Raw genomic sequence first — 20,666 nt, forward strand, 5'->3', positions numbered from 1 at the left:
GGATAATCAACTTTTCATTCATATGTTAGCAAGTTAGGTGTGATAGTCATCCACACTCCAACTTGAGGGGAGAAATCTGCCAATTTTCCTAGAATAGATTCCCATTTGATGTATATAATTCCAAGTATTGTTGCTCATTGTAATCAACCGATACATAGAAACAATTTTTTCCAATTTACATATTCTACCATTCACCATTTTTATAGCGTCCTTGAGCACCACATATAGTAATAAATGTTTTACAACTTAAACAAATTTATTTATTCATATTTTAGATTAATTTTTACGAAATCTATAAAGTACGTCAATAGGATTATTAATGTATATGATTTTGAATAATGTTATCTAGTATCAACCTACGTGACATTATATGATATGTTCAATTAAAAGTGAAAATATGTAATTCATTTAATTGTGACTATCATTACATGACATTTAGTGTTACCTATATTGATGTTGCAATATCAATGATGTTAAATAATATTACTCTATGACTTTTGAAGTTTAAAAATGTATTTGAATTGGTTTCGTAATAAAATTTCAGGACAGTCAGTCCTTGTTACCAAAATAATTATTTTAGCTACAAATGAGAAAAATATTACCTCATAAACTGGAACGAAATTTTTTCTAAAAAAGTATGGGAAACTCAAGCTTAGGTGCCCTATGTTTTTCAAAATGTAGCAATCAGTTATACCTATTATTTATTGCAGCCAAAGTCCTCAACCTATGGCTTTGGTTGCAATGCAGTTCTCATTGAATAGAAAGTGGTCAACAGGAAATGAAACTCTCATGTCACAAACCTTTTTGAATCATTTAAGCCCTGTTTGGCCCCCATTTTTTGAAGTAAAAATGGATGGAATAGTATTTTTTTGAAAAATGAATGGTTAAAAAAGAAATAAAAATTTTCGATTTACGTGTAATATTATTTTATGAAAGATTGTGTGGTTAAAAATATGAGAGAGAAAAATGAAATGTAATGAAATTTAATTTAATGAGAGCCAAACGGGGGTTTAGTAACAATTTTCCATGGAGAGGTTTGATTGTGACCAGTCACAATCAAACTAAAGAAATAAGACTAGGGATCTAAGTACAATATCTAGAAAATGTTTGGGACCAGGATTGTAATTTCTCATATATTTTGTCAAACGTCAGCTGACACTTTTTCTAACATCAAATACACGTGGCATTTGAAAGCAGAAACATCCGCATATAGAGAGAGAGAGAGAGAGAGTACTTCTATTCATTTCACGCATTGATTCATGTCACAGGGTTTTTATATATCGCCTCAGTTCCTTCCTTTCCCATCTTCAATCTGTCTATATATATGTATCCAATTTTCAGTATTTATAGGTTGACGTTGAAATTGAGTTTCAACCCTGGGGAGTGCTAACTGCGCTGTTATTAAGTGTAATTGAGTTGATTAGATTCTGTCGATGTTCGAAATGGATACTGTTTCGTCGCCGAAATCCTGCATTAAAGCTCATCGCCGTCGCGTTCTTCAGGTACCGAAATTTAGGAAAAAGGAATAGACAATTAAATCTTTTATGCGAAATATATGATTGAAATTGTTGAGGAAGTCAATTCTTTTGTTATTTTGGAGATTTAATTCTGCTAAAACATGAATAGATTCTAGATTCTAGAATTATTTACGGGTAGCTAAAAATTAAGGGAAATTTAAGCCAGATAACCGAAAAATTGATTTTTTTTTTCTTGCTAGGAATTTTTACTCATTTTGGATGTAGATTACTGGATTTTTTTCTTATTGAAAAACACACACGTTTTACCTTTTATTGTGTATCAGAGGCTTTCACGACTTGGAGTCCCTGAGGAGTATCTGAATCAAGGACAGATTGGTCTGGTTGCCTATGCAAAGAGAAACAGATTTCTTATAGCAGAGTTGGTCTCCTCTATTTTGCCTACGCAAAAGGATGCAATGGGGGCTTCTTTGGAGCCTCTTGATGGCATAAAAGAAGACGATGAAAATATATTTCGTGAAAGTATGGTTTGGTTGATGTGGTTGATGTTTGAAGGTGAGCCAAACATTGCTATGGATCACCTGGCTAAAATAAGTGCTAGTCAGCGTGGTATTTGTGGAGCTGTTTGGGGAAGCAACGATATTGCATACCGCTGCCGGACTTGTGAGCAAGATCCAACTTGTGCAATATGTGTTCCCTGTTTTGAAAATGGAAACCACAAGGACCATGATTACTCTGTGATATATACATCTGGTGGGTGCTGTGACTGTGGAGATATTACTGCATGGAAACGTGAAGGGTTTTGTTCAAAACACAAAGGTGCGGAGCAGATACAACCTCTTCCAGAGGAGTTCGCTAAGTCTTTGGGCCCTGTTCTGGATGCTTTACTTAGTTGTTGGAAACAGAAGCTAGTTTTTGCTGGAATCAACTCCAAAGAAAGTCTTAGAGCATCTGATATTGTTGCTGAGCTCCAACACACTTCAGATGAGTTGACATCGGCCGTGGTGGAGATGCTACTTTACTTTTGTAAACACAGTGAAAGTTTACTTTGTTTTATTTCTGGCAGAGTATACTCTTCAGTTGGCTTGTTGGAGGTTCTATTGCGGGCAGAGAGGTTCATTACTGATGGTGTCACTGGGAAGCTCCATGAACTACTTCTGAAATTGCTGGGTGAACCTCTATTCAAATATGAATTTGCGAAAGTGTTCATAGGCTATTATCCAACTGTTATTAATGAAGCAATAAAAGAGTGCAGTGACACTGTCTACAAAAAATATCCTCTGCTATCACTATTCTCTGTGCAAATTTTTGCAGTTCCTTCCCTTACTCTGCTCCTTGTAGATGATATGAACTTGCTGTCCATGTTGTTTGAATGTTTAGGAAATATATTCATTTCTTGTGCGGGAGAAGATGGGAGGCTGCAGGTTATGCAATCTTTCTTCCCTATTTCTTTTAGTCCATGTTAATTACCCATTCTAATGCACACACTTCCATGATTATATGAAGCTGTTGCTTTTTCTTTGAGCGGAATAATTTTAGAACTATTAGCTTCCACTTGAGAACTAAATAAAAAAAATAATATTTGTATTTTGTACGAAAACTCTAATGGATCGTATATATCATCCTTACTTGTCAGGTTTAGTCAGTTTACTGATAAATTTACCCTCTTTTGCACATTTACAAGTGACGTAGAAGAGTTAAGCACATTCTTTTGGTTCACCAGTCGTTTTCTTTGCCCTGCATCAATATACAATACTTTTATATGTAAAGTTGGAAGCTGTTTATTGTACATGTTGTTTGGGTATTGCTTCGCTCTCCTTATGATTAATATTTTGCATGTCAATGATTGCTGCTGGAAACTTTGGCTACTTTCTCTTCCCTTAATTTCTCCTATCTCCTTTTCTTATTTGACATAATTATGGTGTGGACGCAAGTGTGGATTATCTCTCTCTCTTTTTTTTTTTTTTTTGATAAGTAATCAAGTAATTTTATTAATCAGAGGATAATACATGGGAGGTGTATTATCAATTTTAACAAGAAAGAAACTACATGAAGTTAGGTAGCTCTTCTATAGGATTGGTGGCTGCAATATTAAACCAAGCATACAAAGTCATATAAAACAATTCTCTAAACTGCTCCGTTGTTCTTGTTTGGTCTTCAAAATAATGACTGTTCCTTTCTTTCCATACACGCCATACAGTGCATCCCGAAATAAGATTCCGTACAAGCCTACTATCATTATCTCGAAGTTTTCTCCTCCATGCCCACAACACGTCTTCTATGCGCCTAGGCAACACTCAAGCCAAATGTTGGGAAGCAAGAATACCATTTCACAACCATCGAACACCATCACAATGGATGAACAAATGATCAATCATTTTTCTATCTCTCTTACACATATAATACCACTCGATAACATAAAAACATTTTCTTCAAAGATTATTTACTGTTAACGCATGCCCCCTCACAAACGTCGATAATAAGAAAGCCACCCATGGGGGTAATTTACATTGCCACATCATCTTCTAGGAAAATGAACTCTCCACCGGTCCTAATATGGATCTAAAATAAGTGCGAACTGAAAAAATACCATCCCGTGCCAACTTTCACCTGCCACGATCACCATTTCTTGCTTGAATATGCGCCTCGTGCAAAGAGGTAAAAAACAGTATAAAATCATCCAATTCCCAATCATGTAAACCCCTCTCAAAAGCAATATTCGAGCTGTAACTTCCATTATGTATGGCTATACATCATTTACCATAGCGGAATGCTCCAATGCAATGCTATGGGTTCTTAAGCTTATCTCTATTGCACTCAGTGAATCCTCATTGATGGTTACTGAAAATAATTCTGATTGTCTTATTGTGTATATTTCTTCTCATGGTTTTAAGCTGTTGAGCTATGTGAACTTCTGATTTTTCGATCATATGTCCTATATTGACTACTTGAGTTGCATAGTTGATTAAATGTTCTCGTGTTTGGAAACTGGAGCTTGCCTATAAAAATTATGCTATCTTAGCATAGTATTGTTTCACCGTCTCTATTGACTGAGCTGATGACCAATGCTCATGCCCTGGTGGCTCTTCTACTTGTTAGGTGCTGGAGGATTTAGTCCCTGATCCGTTTTTATTGATCTCTTTCTGTCCCTTCAACATGCAAACTGTCTCTTGCGAATTGTTTATTGTTTAAAGATAGTAATGAATTTATACTTATTTGTATAACACACTAATATCAAAGCATTCACAACCTTTTCACCTACCGTTTAGATACTGATCAGCTGCCTTGCAGCATTTTGATGTGAATTGCTCTTTTACTTTGTCTCTCACCCCTTGTTTAGATGCTTGAAAATTTGAAATATAATGAAACCAAACATTTCTTATAATGCTAACATATTTTCCAGTTGCTCATCCTAGAAAATAGTGTATAAGATATAATCACAGATCTCTTTTCCCGCTTTTCTTTCAATGTGAGTATACTGTACTTCATGCGTTGGGATGGGACAACTGACAAGGATTTTTACATAAGATCTTTAGGAGTATTAAAAACACTTCTTAACTATTGCAAATTGAACCAGGTTCCACGTTTATATAATTGTAGCTTGAGTGAAAGACACGTGGAAAGAAAGCTCCAATTGTCTGTTTCTAGTATAGATGGTTTTGCCGTATTGTCTTTGGAATTAAATCTGAATTTCTTATTCCTGTCCCCCACCCCCCCCTCCCCGGAAAAAAAAAATCTTCGAATGAGTTCTTATTGATTTTTTTTTCTATATTAGGATAATGCAGTGCCACAAGTTGGACATGCTGACAGCAGCTAGAGGTTCATAACTTTCTAAGCATTAGGAATCTGTGAAGGAATAAAAACCATGAGAGACTAGACATCATGAGATCCAACCATAAGTGATTCATGCAAAATTAACGACCACATCAACATCATTGTTGTTAGAAGTAAGAAGAAGATAAAGAAGGTGAGGGAAGAAACTATGATGCTACCTACAGGCAGAGATATTTTTGAGTTTCCTTCATTAGATTTAGTGGACAACTGAGCAGGCTGCATTATTGATTGAGTATCTTATTTCTCTTTTATTAGATGTTACAATCAATATATTGTAGAGAGTTTCCTTTGCATCTATTTAAAGGTATATTCCGTCTTCAGGTTCAGGAAAGACTTAAACAGCGTTTTTCTCTGTAGGTGACACAAATGTGATTGTTCAAGAAAGTAAGATTTCATGAAGTATTTTTGACATGCTTGCTCCTATAGAGGTTTTGAATATTGACCAATTGAGTTTTATAATCTTCCGTTTAGGCAATATGTTGAATTATGGACTATCTAAGTCGGTACAATTACATCATGTTTTTTTTAGCTTTGCCATGCTATGATTACTTTCAATCATTTTTATTTAGCTTTGCCATGCTACGATTACTTTCATTGTGCAATAAATTGTTTTTGTTTATGCTTCTGGGAGAATTTCATTATTATGTTATTTGTAAGTTCTCATTGTATGTTATTTTAAATTTTTTATTTTTATTTTTTATTTTTTTTTGTATTTTCTACATTTTTAGTGGAAGAAGGATTAAAATTGTACATTTGCAGGTTGCTAAATGGGCAAGCTTATATGAAATTACTTTTCGTGTGGTTGGGGATATTCAATTTGTCATGACTCACTCTATTGTACCCAAATATCTATATCAAGGTCAATGGGATCTAGTAAGAATGTGGATGAAACTTTTGGCTTTTGTGCAAGGAATGAGCGCTCAAAAGCGAGCAACAGGCAGTCACATAGAAGAAGAAGATGAGAATATACAGTTACCTTTTTTCTTAGGTCACTATGTAGCAAATATTCACTCTCTTTTAGTGGCTGGAGCATTTTCAGTGACTAGTGTTGAGGAGACCAACGAACAAGCTTTCTTCAGTACGTCTAAAACAGAATTTGAAGACCAGGATAGCGTAAGACATGCTAAAGTTGGAAAGCTATCACGCGAAAGCTCTGTGAGTAGTATAAAAGGGAAGAGTACATTGAGTCATGCTTCCAGCAATGCTGAGCTAAATATTGGTAGTTTCCCTATTCCATCTTCTGCTTTGTGGTTAACATTTGAGTGCTTGAGGGCTATTGAGAATTGGTTGGGAGTTGATAACTTAGTGAGGCCTCTTGGTGTCTTATCTCCAAAAACAATTGAAGGCTCTGTTGATAATTTTTTTGCATTTAGAAAAACACTATCTAAGTTTATAAGAGATAAGGATATTTTTAAATCATATGCTGCTCCTTCTAACGGTAAGCTTACAAATTCGAGTGAAGTTCTTGGTAAACAATGTTCATTACCATCCAATAGCAGTGTACATGTTGGTGTTGGCTTGGAGCATGGCCGATACATGGGACTAGATGCTGCACCTGGTGGTTCTGATGACAATATGTTGGAAGGAGAAAGTGCGGCAGAGTTAGAAGGCCTCCAAGCTCTCAGTTTGTCCGATTGGCCCGATATCATATATGATGTTAGTTCACAGGATATTTCAGTTCATATTCCATTACACCGATTACTTTCAATGATCTTGCTGACTGCACTGAAACAATGTTATGGCGAGTCTGCACTATCAAGTCTGGTAAATGCCAGTTCTGCCGATCCATCATCAGCTCCATATGGGAACTTCTTTGCCAATATTTTAGGAGGTTGCCACCCATATCGATTTTCTGCTTTTCTGATGGAGCATCCTCTGCAAATTAGGGTGTTCTGTGCAGAGGCTCATGCTGGAATGTGGCGTCGGAATGGTGACGATCCCATAATATCTATAGAGTGTTACCGTTCAGTACGCTGGTATGTGTTACTGCTACATGATACCATCTAAGAAGTTTCTGTTCCGTAAGAAACTATGCTGCCTCAATTTGTACATTTACGTTGTGCTGTTATATGTCTATGGAATGGTGTTAGGATCTTATTTTTTCTTTGGCTCCTTGATGCAGGTCTGTACTTGGTCAAGACCTTGATCTTTTCTTGCTGCAGTGTTGTGCTGCATTAGCTCCACCTGATCTTTATGTCAAGAGGATCTTAGAACGTTTTGGACTATTGGACTATCTGTCTCTGAATCTTGAACAGTCTAGTGAGTATGTAATCTATTTCTTTTGGGGAATGCCTTTTCCTTTTTTTTTTTTTGGGGTCTCTCTATAAAGTTAAGTCTTGTGTCCTTTTTCCTGGGTTGGTTCTGGTTCAAGATTCACTTCAGAAAATGTTTTTCCGGTGATAATGTTTTTCCAGAATGGAGTTTCTAGTGGTGATTGTTGGACCATTTCTTGATTTACCCATGCGCTTTAGTGCTGTGGGGATTTTTTGGGGAAGAAACACAGATCCAGGCTTTGACTTTCTTGGTTGATGCCCTGCACTAGCTAATGAGGAAAATAGAGTGATCAGAATTAAGTGGGAGGTGATGGGGTTAATTTAATTGTGTAGGGAGAACCTTAAGAGAAAGGATGACTGTCTGACATCGGGAATTTCTACGCTGTTGGTTGCTGGAGAACTGAGAAAATGATATTATAATTGAGGGAAAGGAATAAAAGGAAGAGAGAGAAATCATAGTTTGGCACGTACAGGGCATTTGGGTCATATTCTCAATATATCTTAATCACTTTGCTGCTATTGAACATGCTGAGGATATTTATGGGCATTCATATGAGATGGCTGTATATGCTAAGGACATGTCAAGTAGGGGTGGGCGCGGGTCGGTTCGGTTCTAAAGAGAACCGAACCGAACTAAAATTTTTGGGTATTTAGCAAATGGAACCGTCGGGTCCAAATATAATTATGGAACCGTTCGGGTTCGGTTCGGTTCTATACTATAATTAAATTTTTTAACATTTATAACATTATATAAATACAACTAATGACACATTCAATAGTTTTAAAATGTCAAAGACTAGTAGACTACTTTGTTCAAATGATCGCTACGATCAAAATTTCGGTTGGCGGAGGTCACAGCGTCGGTCGACGATTGTATAGGTTTTGGAATGCAGCGAGGCTGCGAGAGTCGAGATAACGTTATGCACTTTAGTGTAGGTGTTTAGAGTTAGTTAGTGGGTTGGATTTTGTTCGGCTAAGAAATGAGACAATAAAATGGGTAATTGGGCCAAAAATTAAAAAATTAGAAATGAAACAAATTATTTGGCCAAAAATTTAGATTTAGAAATTGTTAATTTGTTTAGAAAAAATTCAAATTAAAATAATTTGATTTATTCAATATAAAAAAAAATTAAAAAGATTCGGTTCTTCAGTTCTTGGTCTAGAACTGAGAGCTGAACCGTACCCGTCGGTTTTTAATTCAGATACCCGTTCGGGTATTTAATTTGACAAGAACCGTTGGATTTGGCTCGGTCGGTTCAGTTCGGGAGATTTGCCCAGCCCTAATGTCAAGGAAATGCTAGCAAAGCACTTCATGATAATTTTGTGAAGATATGGTTTAAAGACGTAAAATTAGCGTTGAACCACTTGATCTAAAAGTTTAAGCAATTAGATAAGGCCAAATGCATATCATTAAATATTATTTTCAACAATTAAAATATGACATATCATGAACGGCAATGGGTAGTAATAAATTATGGCAATCAAGGATGACAAAATGAGAAAATATGAAACAGGTTTAAAAATAATATCTAAGAGAGCTATTATTTTAAGGCTTATGGCAAACTTCAGCGACCTCTGTCATTGTTTCATTGACGATTCTATTTACACCCTGAATTTTCGTCACCATTCTCCCTAGTCCTCTAAATTAGCACTTTTTTGAGCTTAGCTAGACATGATATAAAAAAACCCAGTTTGTTTAACCATGTGGAACACTTGATCTAATAGTTTAAGCTATTAGATAGGGTTAGAATAATATAATTTAAATATTATCTTCATCATGCCCCTTATGTGTAGGCAGTATTATTTTTTCATAAAACTTGACGCGTACACAACTTTTAATAAATAGGTGGCGGTGACACTTTTTCATGGCTTTGATACCATAAAGAACCACTCAATCTAATAACTAAGCTATTATATGGGGGCAAATGAATATCATATAAATATTATATTCAACACAGTTATAACATAAAACTATCCTGCTTAATTTATTTTTGAAACTGTAATTGTGTTGTACTCTTCATTTTGTATTTCAAAAGAGAATTTTTTTTTATCTTTGCCGTGTCCATTTTTTTGAGAAAATATCATGATGCTATGTCTTTGTCTTGTCATGTCATACTCCTGTTTGTGTTTCTAAAAATTAAATTTTAGAAAAAATCTCCTGCTTAACTTATTTCTGTAATTGTAATTGTGTTATACTCTTGGTTTTCAATGTCGAAAAATAATTTTTTTTCTTTGCTATGTCCAATATTTAGGCACAAAGCTGTGATACCATGACCATGTCTTGTAATGTCATAGTCGTCTTAGTGTTTTTTAGATCACACATCTCAATAACTGAAATTTTTTATCTACCCCATATCATATCTAGAACAAGCTGAATACTGGCATGGTTAAAGTACATACAACATCGAGACAGATTCTCTTGTTATTTCTCTGAGCTTGGAGCCAAAAATTTGTCCACCATATCATAGACTCTTTACATGACTCTTACATTGACCAACTCAACCCTACTTTAGATAAATTTGACCTCCAATAATTCAAAATGCCAGTACAGCATCCAAGAAAATTTTTAGTTAATACCAATATGACAGAGATATTTACCAAAACATAGATGACTTTAGACTCTAATTTGCATTTTGACCCGAGACACAATTAATTGTTCAGGTGATGTAGCACCAGTATAAAAATTAATGAAGAAAGAGAAAATTAATGATTCAGGAAGAAGAAATTAGGGGATGGGATGGAAGAAGAAGAACGGGGAAGAGGGAGAATTTCGCCACAAGCCGCCAAAAATCTTTATTCAATCATCAACTGAAAAATTACAATACAAAATAGGTTTAAATAGTAAAGCAAACCCTAAAGAGATTGAGCCCAAGCCCATACAAGTCCAATTCTCTAAATAAGAGTTCAAGATAATAAATAAAGCTCAACTAGAAAATAAAATAAATAAATATCGGATGTCCTCATCAACTTTCCTGGGGTGGGAGAAAACTCGACCCTGTCGAGTGGATATATCACTATAAGCTGCAGTCAATCTCCCAACCATAAGCTAAGTGGCTGGGCAAGTGTCTTCCGACGTCTCTAGAAATGTGTTAGTGGAGGTCTGAATCTGGTGTCTTTACCAACCCCCTTGAGTGGACGGGAGGCGATTTGGGGCAAGGAAGATCCCGCTGACTCCGATAAAACTCCAATAAATCTAGATCCAATTGCTGTCGTATCTTTCTGGAGATCCATGTACAGTCAGAATCTGGTCGATCAACCCAACGAACAAGAAAGCCCTGAACCCCTCCATCATTAGTTAACACAGTTTCTTCATCTAAAATAGCATCAATTTTATCTTTGTTTGTTGTGAGAGATGACAGTAGGTTAGAAGTGGCCAAAGAATCAAAATCAAGGTCCACAAAAGGAGGTAACAGAGGATCATCTGAAGGAATGAAATGGCCTTTATAAGCAACTAAATCCTCCACATCGAAAGTAGAGTGGTAACCAAGGTGTGGTGGGATGTCAACAACGTATGTGTTTGGGCCAACTTGCTTTAACATTTTATAAGGATCAACACTACGGGCTTGCAATTTGGAGGCGGGTCCATGTAGACACTGGTCTGGCCTAATGCAGACCATAATGTAATCCTCAATGTTAAACTCAACATGTCGTTTATGCAAATTAGCTTGGAGTTTATATTTTACATTATTGGTTTCAAGTTGTTTATTGATCTCAATATGCAAATCACGAAGATGTTGTGCAAATACTTCTGCTGACACTGAGACTCTAGCCTGTGGGGATATAGGAATGAGATGTAATGGCTCCCTAGGCTTATACCCATGAACAGCTTCAATGGACTCATACCTAATGAACGATTCATAGAACTGTTATACGCAATTTGAGCTTTAGGAAGGATCAAATCCCAATTTCGAAGATTTTTCTGACCAGATATCATAACAAATTACCAAGACTACGATTAACTATTTCAGTTTGACCGTTAGTCTGAGGATGGTAGGCCGTAGAAAATTTCAATTTGGTACCCATCTTTTGCCACAAGGTTCTCCAAAAATGACTAGTGAAACGAACATCCCTATCAGACAAAATGGTCTTAGGAAGCCCATACAATTTAACAATCTCATTAAAGAACAACATGACAACTTTGGACGCATCTGAGGTCTTGCTACAGGGGATAAAATGAGCCATTTTCGAGAAACGATCAACAACCATAAAAATAGAATCATGTTTCTTTGGGGTGCGTGGAAGTCCTAACATAAAATCCATACTAATATCTTGCTAAGGACAATTAGGGACAGGAAGAGGAGTGTATAGGCCTGTGTTTTGTCTCTTCTGTTTGGTCAATTGACAAGTGTTATATGTATTAACAATCTTAGCCACATCTTTCTTCAAACTAGGCCAATAGAATTGGCGTTCAACCTCCTCTATGGTCTTATCACGCCCAAAGTGACAGGTTAAACTTCCCGCATGAACTTCCCACACCATGAAATCCCGCACTGAAGTTCGAGGGATGCACAATTTTTTGGCTCTAAAAAGGTAACCCTCCTCAAGTTGGAAGCCATCTGTGGTATCTAACTGTCCACCTTGCAATTCAAGAAAGATATCCTTAAAATCAGGACACGTCTCGTAATCCTCCTTAAGCCTTTCAAAATCGATGACCTTGACGCTCATGATCGATAAAAGGGAGACACGACGACTTAAAGCATCAGCTACTTGGTTTTCCACCCCCTTCTTATGTTTTAAAACAAACGAATAGGCCTGAAATATTCAATCCAACGACCATGCCTAGAGCTCAATCTTTTCTGGGAGTTAGAGGTAACGGAGGGCCTCGTGGTTCGAATAAAGAACAAACTCCTGGTGCAACAAATAGTGGCGCCAATAGCGCAAGGCCTGGACAACCGCACACAATTCCTTATCATAAGTCGAGTACCGTTGTTTGGCCTCATTTAACTTCTCCCTGAAGTAGGCAACAGGGTGACGATCCTGATTCAGGACTCCGCCTATACCCACTCCGGAAGCATCACACTCGACCTCAAAGACTTTAGAAAAATTGGGAAGACGCATGACAGGAGCCTGTGCCATTTGCTTCTTGACCAACTTAAAGGCCTTAGCTGCTCTTGTGTCCAATGAAACTCCCCTTTTTTCATGCACTCCTAATAGGCGCCATAATAGTGCTGAACCCCTTGATAAAGCGACGGTAAAATGTAGCTAAGTCGTGAAAGCCCCTAACGTCATGAATAGTCCTAGGTTTAGGCCAGTTAAGAATCGCCCTGAATCTTGGCAGGGTTAGCAGAAACCCCTGTCGAAGAGACAATGAATCCAAGGAAAACGACTGTATCGGTGAAGAAAGAGCACTTTTTGATGTTAGCATACAGATTAGTTGCACGTAGGGTAGAACAAACTTGTGTGAGATGGTTATGGTGTTGCTCTTTAGTCTTACTGTAGATAAGAATATCATCAAAGTAGACAACAAGAAACTTACCCATAAAAGGTTGAAGAGTTTGTGTCATTACTCGCATAAAGGTGCTCGGCGCGTTGCTTAGCCCAAAAGGCGTGACCAACCATTCATAAAGATCATCTTTCGTTTTAAAGGCGGTCTTTCACTCATCACCTGGGCGGATTCTAATATGATAGTATCCACTCTTGAGATCAATCTTCGAAAAGATTGTAGCACCAACGATCATATCTAGCATATCGTCAAGTCTAGAAATAGGAAAATGATACTTTATTGTGATCCTATTGATGACACGACTATCCACACACATTCTTCAAGAACCATCCTTAGGGGTCAACAGGGCGGGAACCGCACAAGGGCTTAAACTCTCACGAATGAACCCCTTGTGAAGGAGTTCATCTACTTGCCTTTGGAGTTCAGCGTGGTCAGTCAGATTCATCCTATAATGAGGCAAATTTGGAAGGGATGCCCCCGGGATGATATCTATGGCATGCTGAATGTCTCGCAGGGGAGGTAATTCGTCAGGTAGGTCCTCCGGGAATACATCCTGAAACTCTTTGAAAAAATGAGTGAACTTCAGCAGGGCTCTCTATTGTGGAGTTCCATGGAACCTCCATAACGATAACAGCGAACACCACTGAGTCACTAACAAGTGAGCGCTCAAACTCCGTCGGGCTAATGATATACAACCCTTTTCGTTCCACACTTCTCTTTGTTTCATGTGAGCTAATAGGTTTTGGGGGCAGTAGGTTAAGATGAATCTTCTTTCCATCAAACACGAAAGAGTAGGAATTGGATCGACCATAGATGGTTACATCTAGGTCAAATAACCAAGGTCGTCCCAAGATGACGTGCCTGACATCCATTGAAATGACGTCACACCATATGTGATTAGGGACTGGATAGGGATTAGACAACGCTCCTTGACAGCTAAAGAAGTATTAACCCAGGAGACGCTATACGGTTGAGGGTGAGGAATTGGCTTTAACCCTAGGCGGGATACAGTAGCTATCGAAACCGCATTAATGCAACTGCTACTATCCACGATAACTTTACAGTCCTTGTTAATGATCTTGATGTAAGTGTGGAAGATGGAATGACGACGCCAATCATCGGCATTCCTAGGCTGGGTAAGAGTGCAACGGATGACACCGACTTTAGGCGTATGTAGGATAAGGGGACTAGCCTGAATACAACCTAAGAAGGTATCATCACTATCCTCCAAGTTATCAAACTCTTCCAACTTAGGTTCATAAACCTGGTCCTCTAATGACTCGTCAACTATACCTTTACGCTCGTCCATAACTAGGGCTCGGCTAGGACATTTAGAAGAAATGTGACCAAAACCCTTACAGTTGAAGCATTTACAAACGGGAGGACGCCCTTGTAACCTCAGAACCTTTACCTTTACTATCCGATGTAGGTAGCATTAGAAGGAGGAGGTCCTAGAATAGATTTTGGGGATGGAGTAGATGCAGAAGAGGTTGCAGTGTGGGTGTCACTACGAGTTCTATACGGTGTCCTAGTCACTAACTCGTAATCCCGAACGAAAGAGTAGGCGTGGTCAAGAGTGGTGACGCCTCTAAGGACAAGCTCACGTCTAAGATCATCCTTTAGGCCTTCTCTAAACCTACTCAAGGTCATGACCTCATCCTCAACGACTTGACATTTCATTCGAAACTCATCAAACTGAGCAACGTACTCGGTCACAGGTCGATTGCCTTGTGTAAGTTCATTCCATTGAGTAAAAATTTCAAAATCTAAGCAACTATCAAAAGTAGAAGTGTGTAATTTAGTGTCTCTAAAGAACTCTTTTTATGATGAGGAAGAGAATGAGTACCGTGACGGTCATAGGCTCGTTCTCGCCGACAAATTTGTTCCCTATCACTATGATTGTATCCAAAATATTTTCGATCTCCTCGTCGATGACGATAATGTCTATGATGGGATACTTCAGAATTATCAACGTCAATCAAATGAGGGATTTGCTTAAAATTGTTCAAATTAGTAGAGAGGGCCTTACTCTCTTCAAGAGTAGCAGTCATTTAGGTTTGGATAGCAGCTATTTGTTGGGTGAGTACATCAAATTGTGGATGGTCCATGTTTTGGTACAGAAACTAGAAGTGACAAAATGACCAGTCAACCACTATATTAGCAGCTAAATGACGTGTAATAGAGAGATCAGTGAACAATAAGTGCAAGCAATGGAAAATAATTTGAACCATTTTTTTTTTAAATTTTAAATTTGGAGGATTAAGCAAATCCAAATATTGCAAACTAATATTGTTGATATATGTAAAATAGCAAAGCAAGGGTTAAACACTAGTCAAAAGACCTAATCATATGATATAGATTGAGGGGTTAAAAGCAAGTCTATGATGAATCAAAACCCTACGCGAGGTAAGTGGGGAGCCAATGGGAGTTAAGTCATTCAATGATTTTGATAAAGTGTGGTTAAGGCTAATATTGTCAAGGTTACAGCAGCACAAGATTTTAATTGATGCAATTTTAAAAATGAAGTAGTAATATAAACCAATACTAGATAGAGATCAAGAACTCCTTGTTTAGTTGCTTGAATTTCTGAAATGTGGACCCTAGTTATGCTTGTGTTATATCCTTCTTTGCAGATGTCTTCCACTCCAGAAGTCACTCCTTGTTGATTGTGATTTATACTGGTTATTGCTCTGGCTCTGTTGTGCGTTGGAGTATAACTGGCGGGCAAGTCGAATTGATCCCTGTTGTTAGTCGTTTATGTGTTAAATGGGATGTGATAACATGTGTTAAGTGGGCTGATTTATTTTGATTCAAGTAATGGGTTGGTTTATTTTGAGATGTTGGAATTGAGCTAGAAGTAAGTGGTTGGATGATATGATGGGAAGTGGGCTGTGTATGCAAGGGTTGAGTTAATTGGGTTTTGGGGTTTATTGGGCTGCGTGAGTTTGGTTAGGGATAAAAGGAATATTTATGAGTATATTTGGGTTAGATTGTTAGGATTAAAAATTTGTGAAACAACACTTAACAGCAGCAAACGCCTAAAATACTAAAATTGATTTTTTTTTGCAGAAAATGATGAAAAATACTGAAACTGAATTTTTTTCCTCCGGGTGAATAGTGCCTGTGAATAGTAACTTTTTTTTTTTTGGGAACTGAAAATACTTAAATTGAATTTTTCGGGTGTGAATAGTACCTGTGAACAGTAACACGATTTTTTATTTTTTTACAACTAAGATAGAAAATTGAAGGAAAAAACTGGTAACTTTAATACAAACTTTTCATTTTTGCTGTTCCAACGGGAAGTAATTTTGGGAAGAGGATGGGAAGAAATTTTGGATAAAAAGAAAAATTACCCAATTTCGGCTCTAATACTAAATTTGATGTAGCATTAATAGAAAAATTAATGAAGAAAGAGAATCAATGAATCAGGGGAAGGGATGGAAGAACAAGAAAATAGGGAAAGAAGAAGAAGAACGGGGAAGAGGGGAAATTTCGCCACAAGCCACCAAAAATCTTTATTCAATTATCAACTGAAAAATTACAATACAAAATAGGTTTAAACAGTTGAGCAAACCTTAACAAAACTGGGTCCGAGCCCATACAAGTCCAATTCTCTAAATAAGAGTCCAAGATAATAAATAAAGCTTAACTAGATCATCATCAGGGGGAATAAAAAACAGTCATTAACATAATATAGAACAACTTAAAGAAATTTCTCTTTCTTCATCGGGGGAATAAAAAACCGTCATTAACATAATATAGAACAACTTAAAGAAATTTCTCTTTCTTAATTTTCTTTTCTTGTGTTTACAAACTGTACCAAGATATATTTCTCTGAACATGGAGTGTCAATCAAACCTATGTTTGAATTGAAATTGAGATACCGATGTAAGTTTTTCCCTTCTGAATTAGATATATTTATATTTGAAAGAGGTTGACAATAAATTCTTTCAAATTTGATTATTTGAGGTGCTCCAGAAATGTTTACAAAACAGGTTGTAAAATTGTATAGTGGTATCTAAAGTGGCCGAGAATTTAGCGAATCATGTATAGTTAGAAGAAAATGATGTTTTTCCCTGAAAGTAAATGAGTTGAGTTCCTCCAGGAAAAAGGTCTATAAGTCTATTCTTCTCATTTAGATTCATATACTATTTCAGCAATGCTCAATGTAGAAGTCCAGATTATTCACATGCACAACACTGCGTCAAAGTATTTTTGGCTTATTTGCATGATTTAAGTAAAAGAATTCTGCTGGTAATTTATGTTCATGAAGTTCAAATAATAGTTGAGTAGGCACACTGTAGTGTTAGGAAAACTCATTAACATTTTGACATCCATTTTTAATATGAAACAACACAAGAACTGCGCAATGCTGTCCATAGATGGTATGCGTGATTGAGATATGATGACCAGCATCTCGGAGCTGGTAAAAAGACGGGTTTTTGGGTAAGTAGAGTGACAATTATTTGATGAAAGCACGTGGAATCTGATTACTGCACCTTCATTCATGTAGTCACTGAACACTTAGCCAACATATCTTTATCTCTTGTAGATCTATGAAAGTGCAAATGAACAAGATCAGTCCTGGTATTGACGCGATTTGCTACATATCCAGATATGGTAATGTATGGAAGATCAGTCCCCGGTTAGACTAGGCTATACATGAAAATGTATCATGAATGGAAATTCCATTTGTGGTCGAGAAATGTTTGATTGATTAGGCCAACGTTTGGATTACCATATACATTTCATTCTTAGATGAAGACACTTGTTGCTTCACTACAGATAGAAACTGTATCTATCATTTCGTACTTCTATTATACTACTTTTTATTGTTGGCTCTAATTTTTCAGGCAAGAACCAATTCTAGTTGTTGAAATGCTTACTGTACTCATACAAATAGTGAAAGAGAGAAGGTTTTGTGGGCTGAGTACCACTGAATGTCTGCAAAGAGAGTTGGTATACAAGCTTTCTATTGGAGACGCTACTCGCAGTCAGTTGGTGGAATCTCTCTCTTCTGATCTTTCCAGAATTAATGAACTTCAGGAAACACTGGATACAATTGCAGAATATTTCAATCCATCTGGCATGACTCAGGTTAGATTTTGTGGTGTGAAAAATTATTGTTGTCATTAAATAGAACAAGCTATGATCAGCCTGCCAGATACCTCTCTATTTCACAGGGAATGTATAAACTGCGATCTGCATACTGGAAGGAACTTGATCTATATCATCCTCGCTTTAACTCTAGGGATTTACAAGCCGCTGTAGAAAGATATTTCCATGTTTTCAGTGCTTCTGCATTGACCACTCAGCTTCCTAAATGGACAAATATTTATTACCCTCTCAGGGTAATTGCTCAAATAGCAACTTGCAAAATAGTCCTCCAAACTGTCCGAGCAGTACTGTTTTATGCTGTTTTCACGTATAAGCTTGCCAAATCACGTGCTCCTGATGACGTTGTTTTGGCTGCTCTGCATTTGCTGGCACTAGCACTGGACATCTGTCGATTAAAAAGGAAATCCGGTGATCTGCTCTGTGATGTGGGTAGTGCCATTCCCCTTTTGGGATTTGCCTGTGAAGAAATATGCACAAATAAGTATGGTGACCAGAGTATGATATCGCTTCTTGTCCTATTGATGAGGATACATGATAAAGAAAAAGCAAAGAACTTTATGGAAGCTGGCAATTTCAATCTCTCTTTGTTGATCAGAGATATATTGAAGGAGTTTGCGGAGTTTGAACCTGGATGCATGATTAAATTGCAGAAACTTGCTCCTGAACTGGTAAATCAACTTTCACAATCCATAGCAAATGGTGATATAAATGAGATGGCATCTGCTTCTGACAGTGAAAAGCACAAATTGAAGGCTAGAGAAAGACAAGCTGCTATTTTGGTGAGATGTTAATTTCGACAGCACATGGTTAAGTTATAAAAACGAACAAAGAATTGTGTTCTAACTGGCTAATAAATGGAAGTTATGGGTTGCTATGGCATGGATGCTTCAACTTTTATTTTGCCTTTTGAGTCGTAGAACGTGTGTTCTTGGCATGCCCGTGGCAAATATATGACATTTAACTTTGTACTATTGGTATCCTTGCTGTCTTAGTCAATATCTCCTGCCGCAATGAAAGTACACAAGAAAGTAATATGTTCAGAATTAGCACTATACAGTTATATATATGCGGACATATATATATCAGACATTTACCATATCATTAAAAGTTCCAACAGATATGACAAATTTCTACTTACAACAACGACAGCAACAATAAGCCAAGTTTTATTCCTATTTTACTTTGGGTCAAATATTTGGATCTTTTTTCCCCTTTTACGCCTTTCTACTTATGAAAATTTGTTGTAGTTCTTGTGAGGCATTCATTACCATTTTTTCTTTTTCTTTTTGGTTGGTGGGCTGCCTATTCTTCAAGAATTAGAAGTTTATTTATCTTAATGTATTGAATATCTTAAAGAAAATACCTCATTAGTTGAGTAATCCTTGTACTTGTCATTGATTAACTTAGTGCCTTTTGGATGGTTATTTGGTTGGCTGGCTGCATTCTGATGCTTGAGTGCTATGTTATTCTTTAGAATAAGATGGTGAAATGACTTATCTCATATTAATTACAGAGAATGTTGAATATATACAAGTACAGGAGGAGAAATCACAAGCTGATTCACATTCCTTGATTCTAGCCACTAATTTAGGAAAATAATATGTCTAACATGTTTAACCAAATCAGTATTCTTCAAGAATTAGAAGCTTATTTATCTTAATGTATTGAATATCTTAAAGAAAATACCTCATTAGTTGAGTAATCCTTGTACTTGTCATTGATTAACTTAGTGCCTTTTGGATGGTTATTTGGTTGGCTGGCTGCATTCTGATGCTTGAGTGCTATGTTATTCTTTAGAATAAGATGGTGAAATGACTTATCTCATATTAATTACAGAGAATGCTGAATATATACAAGTACAGGAAGAGAAATCACAAGCTGATTCACATTCCTTGATTCTAGCCACTAATTTAGGAAAATAATATGTCTAACATGTTTAACCAAATCAGAGAAAAATAGAAAACTACTACAGCTAAATATAATTACATAAATACACATGACATGTTGAAATCAGTTCCAGATCATTTGGATCTGTCCTACAGATTAACTCTTTTAATTCTACACTCCCTCTCAAGCTGGGCAATAGATTTTGATCATTCCCAGCTTGGAAACTAGATGGTCGAAGTTGACTCTTGGAAGGGCCTTTGTAAGTATATCTGCAGCCTGAAGATGTGTAGGAGTATAGATCGTCTTGATGATTTCTTCTTCTATTTTCTCCTTAATAAAATGTCTGTCAATTTTCACGTGCTTTGTTCTGTCATGATGAACTGGATTTTTAGCTATACTGATGGTAGCTAGATTATCACAATACATTTTAATTGGGTCATCACATGAGATTTTTAGTTTACCTAGGAGTCTTTTTAGCCATATCACTTTGCATATGCTAAGGGCCATAGCTCGAAATTCAGCTTTTGCACTACTCCTAGCTACTACAGATTGTTTCTTACTTCGCCAAGTGACTAAATTTCCCCATACATAGGTGCAGTAACCAGAAGTAGATCGGCGATCAGTTATGGACCCTGC

General features: G+C 36.8%; 1 protein-coding gene and 1 long non-coding RNA gene across 2 annotated transcripts in view; both read left to right on the forward strand.

Moving 5' to 3' along the window:
- The first annotated feature begins 1,211 nt into the window (after positions 1-1,211).
- LOC111385113 (E3 ubiquitin-protein ligase PRT6) overlaps positions 1,212-20,666 on the forward strand; it is a 29,898-nt gene continuing 10,443 nt past the window's right edge. The window contains exons 1-6 of the mRNA XM_023009483.1: positions 1,212-1,502; positions 1,802-2,899; positions 6,069-7,285; positions 7,432-7,572; positions 17,879-18,122; positions 18,209-18,922. Coding sequence (XP_022865251.1) covers positions 1,434-1,502; positions 1,802-2,899; positions 6,069-7,285; positions 7,432-7,572; positions 17,879-18,122; positions 18,209-18,922 — 3,483 coding nt within the window. The 5' untranslated portion in view covers positions 1,212-1,433. The remainder of the gene's footprint in view (positions 1,503-1,801; positions 2,900-6,068; positions 7,286-7,431; positions 7,573-17,878; positions 18,123-18,208; positions 18,923-20,666) is intronic.
- On the forward strand, positions 9,268-17,646 carry LOC111385125. Its single transcript, XR_002701016.1, has 2 exons — positions 9,268-17,471; positions 17,578-17,646. It is a non-coding gene; the product is annotated as an uncharacterized LOC111385125 (long non-coding RNA).

Source organism: Olea europaea, unplaced genomic scaffold (assembly GCF_002742605.1).
Source record: "Olea europaea var. sylvestris unplaced genomic scaffold, O_europaea_v1 scaffold309, whole genome shotgun sequence".
In the NCBI taxonomy this organism is placed as follows: Eukaryota; Viridiplantae; Streptophyta; class Magnoliopsida; order Lamiales; family Oleaceae; genus Olea; species Olea europaea.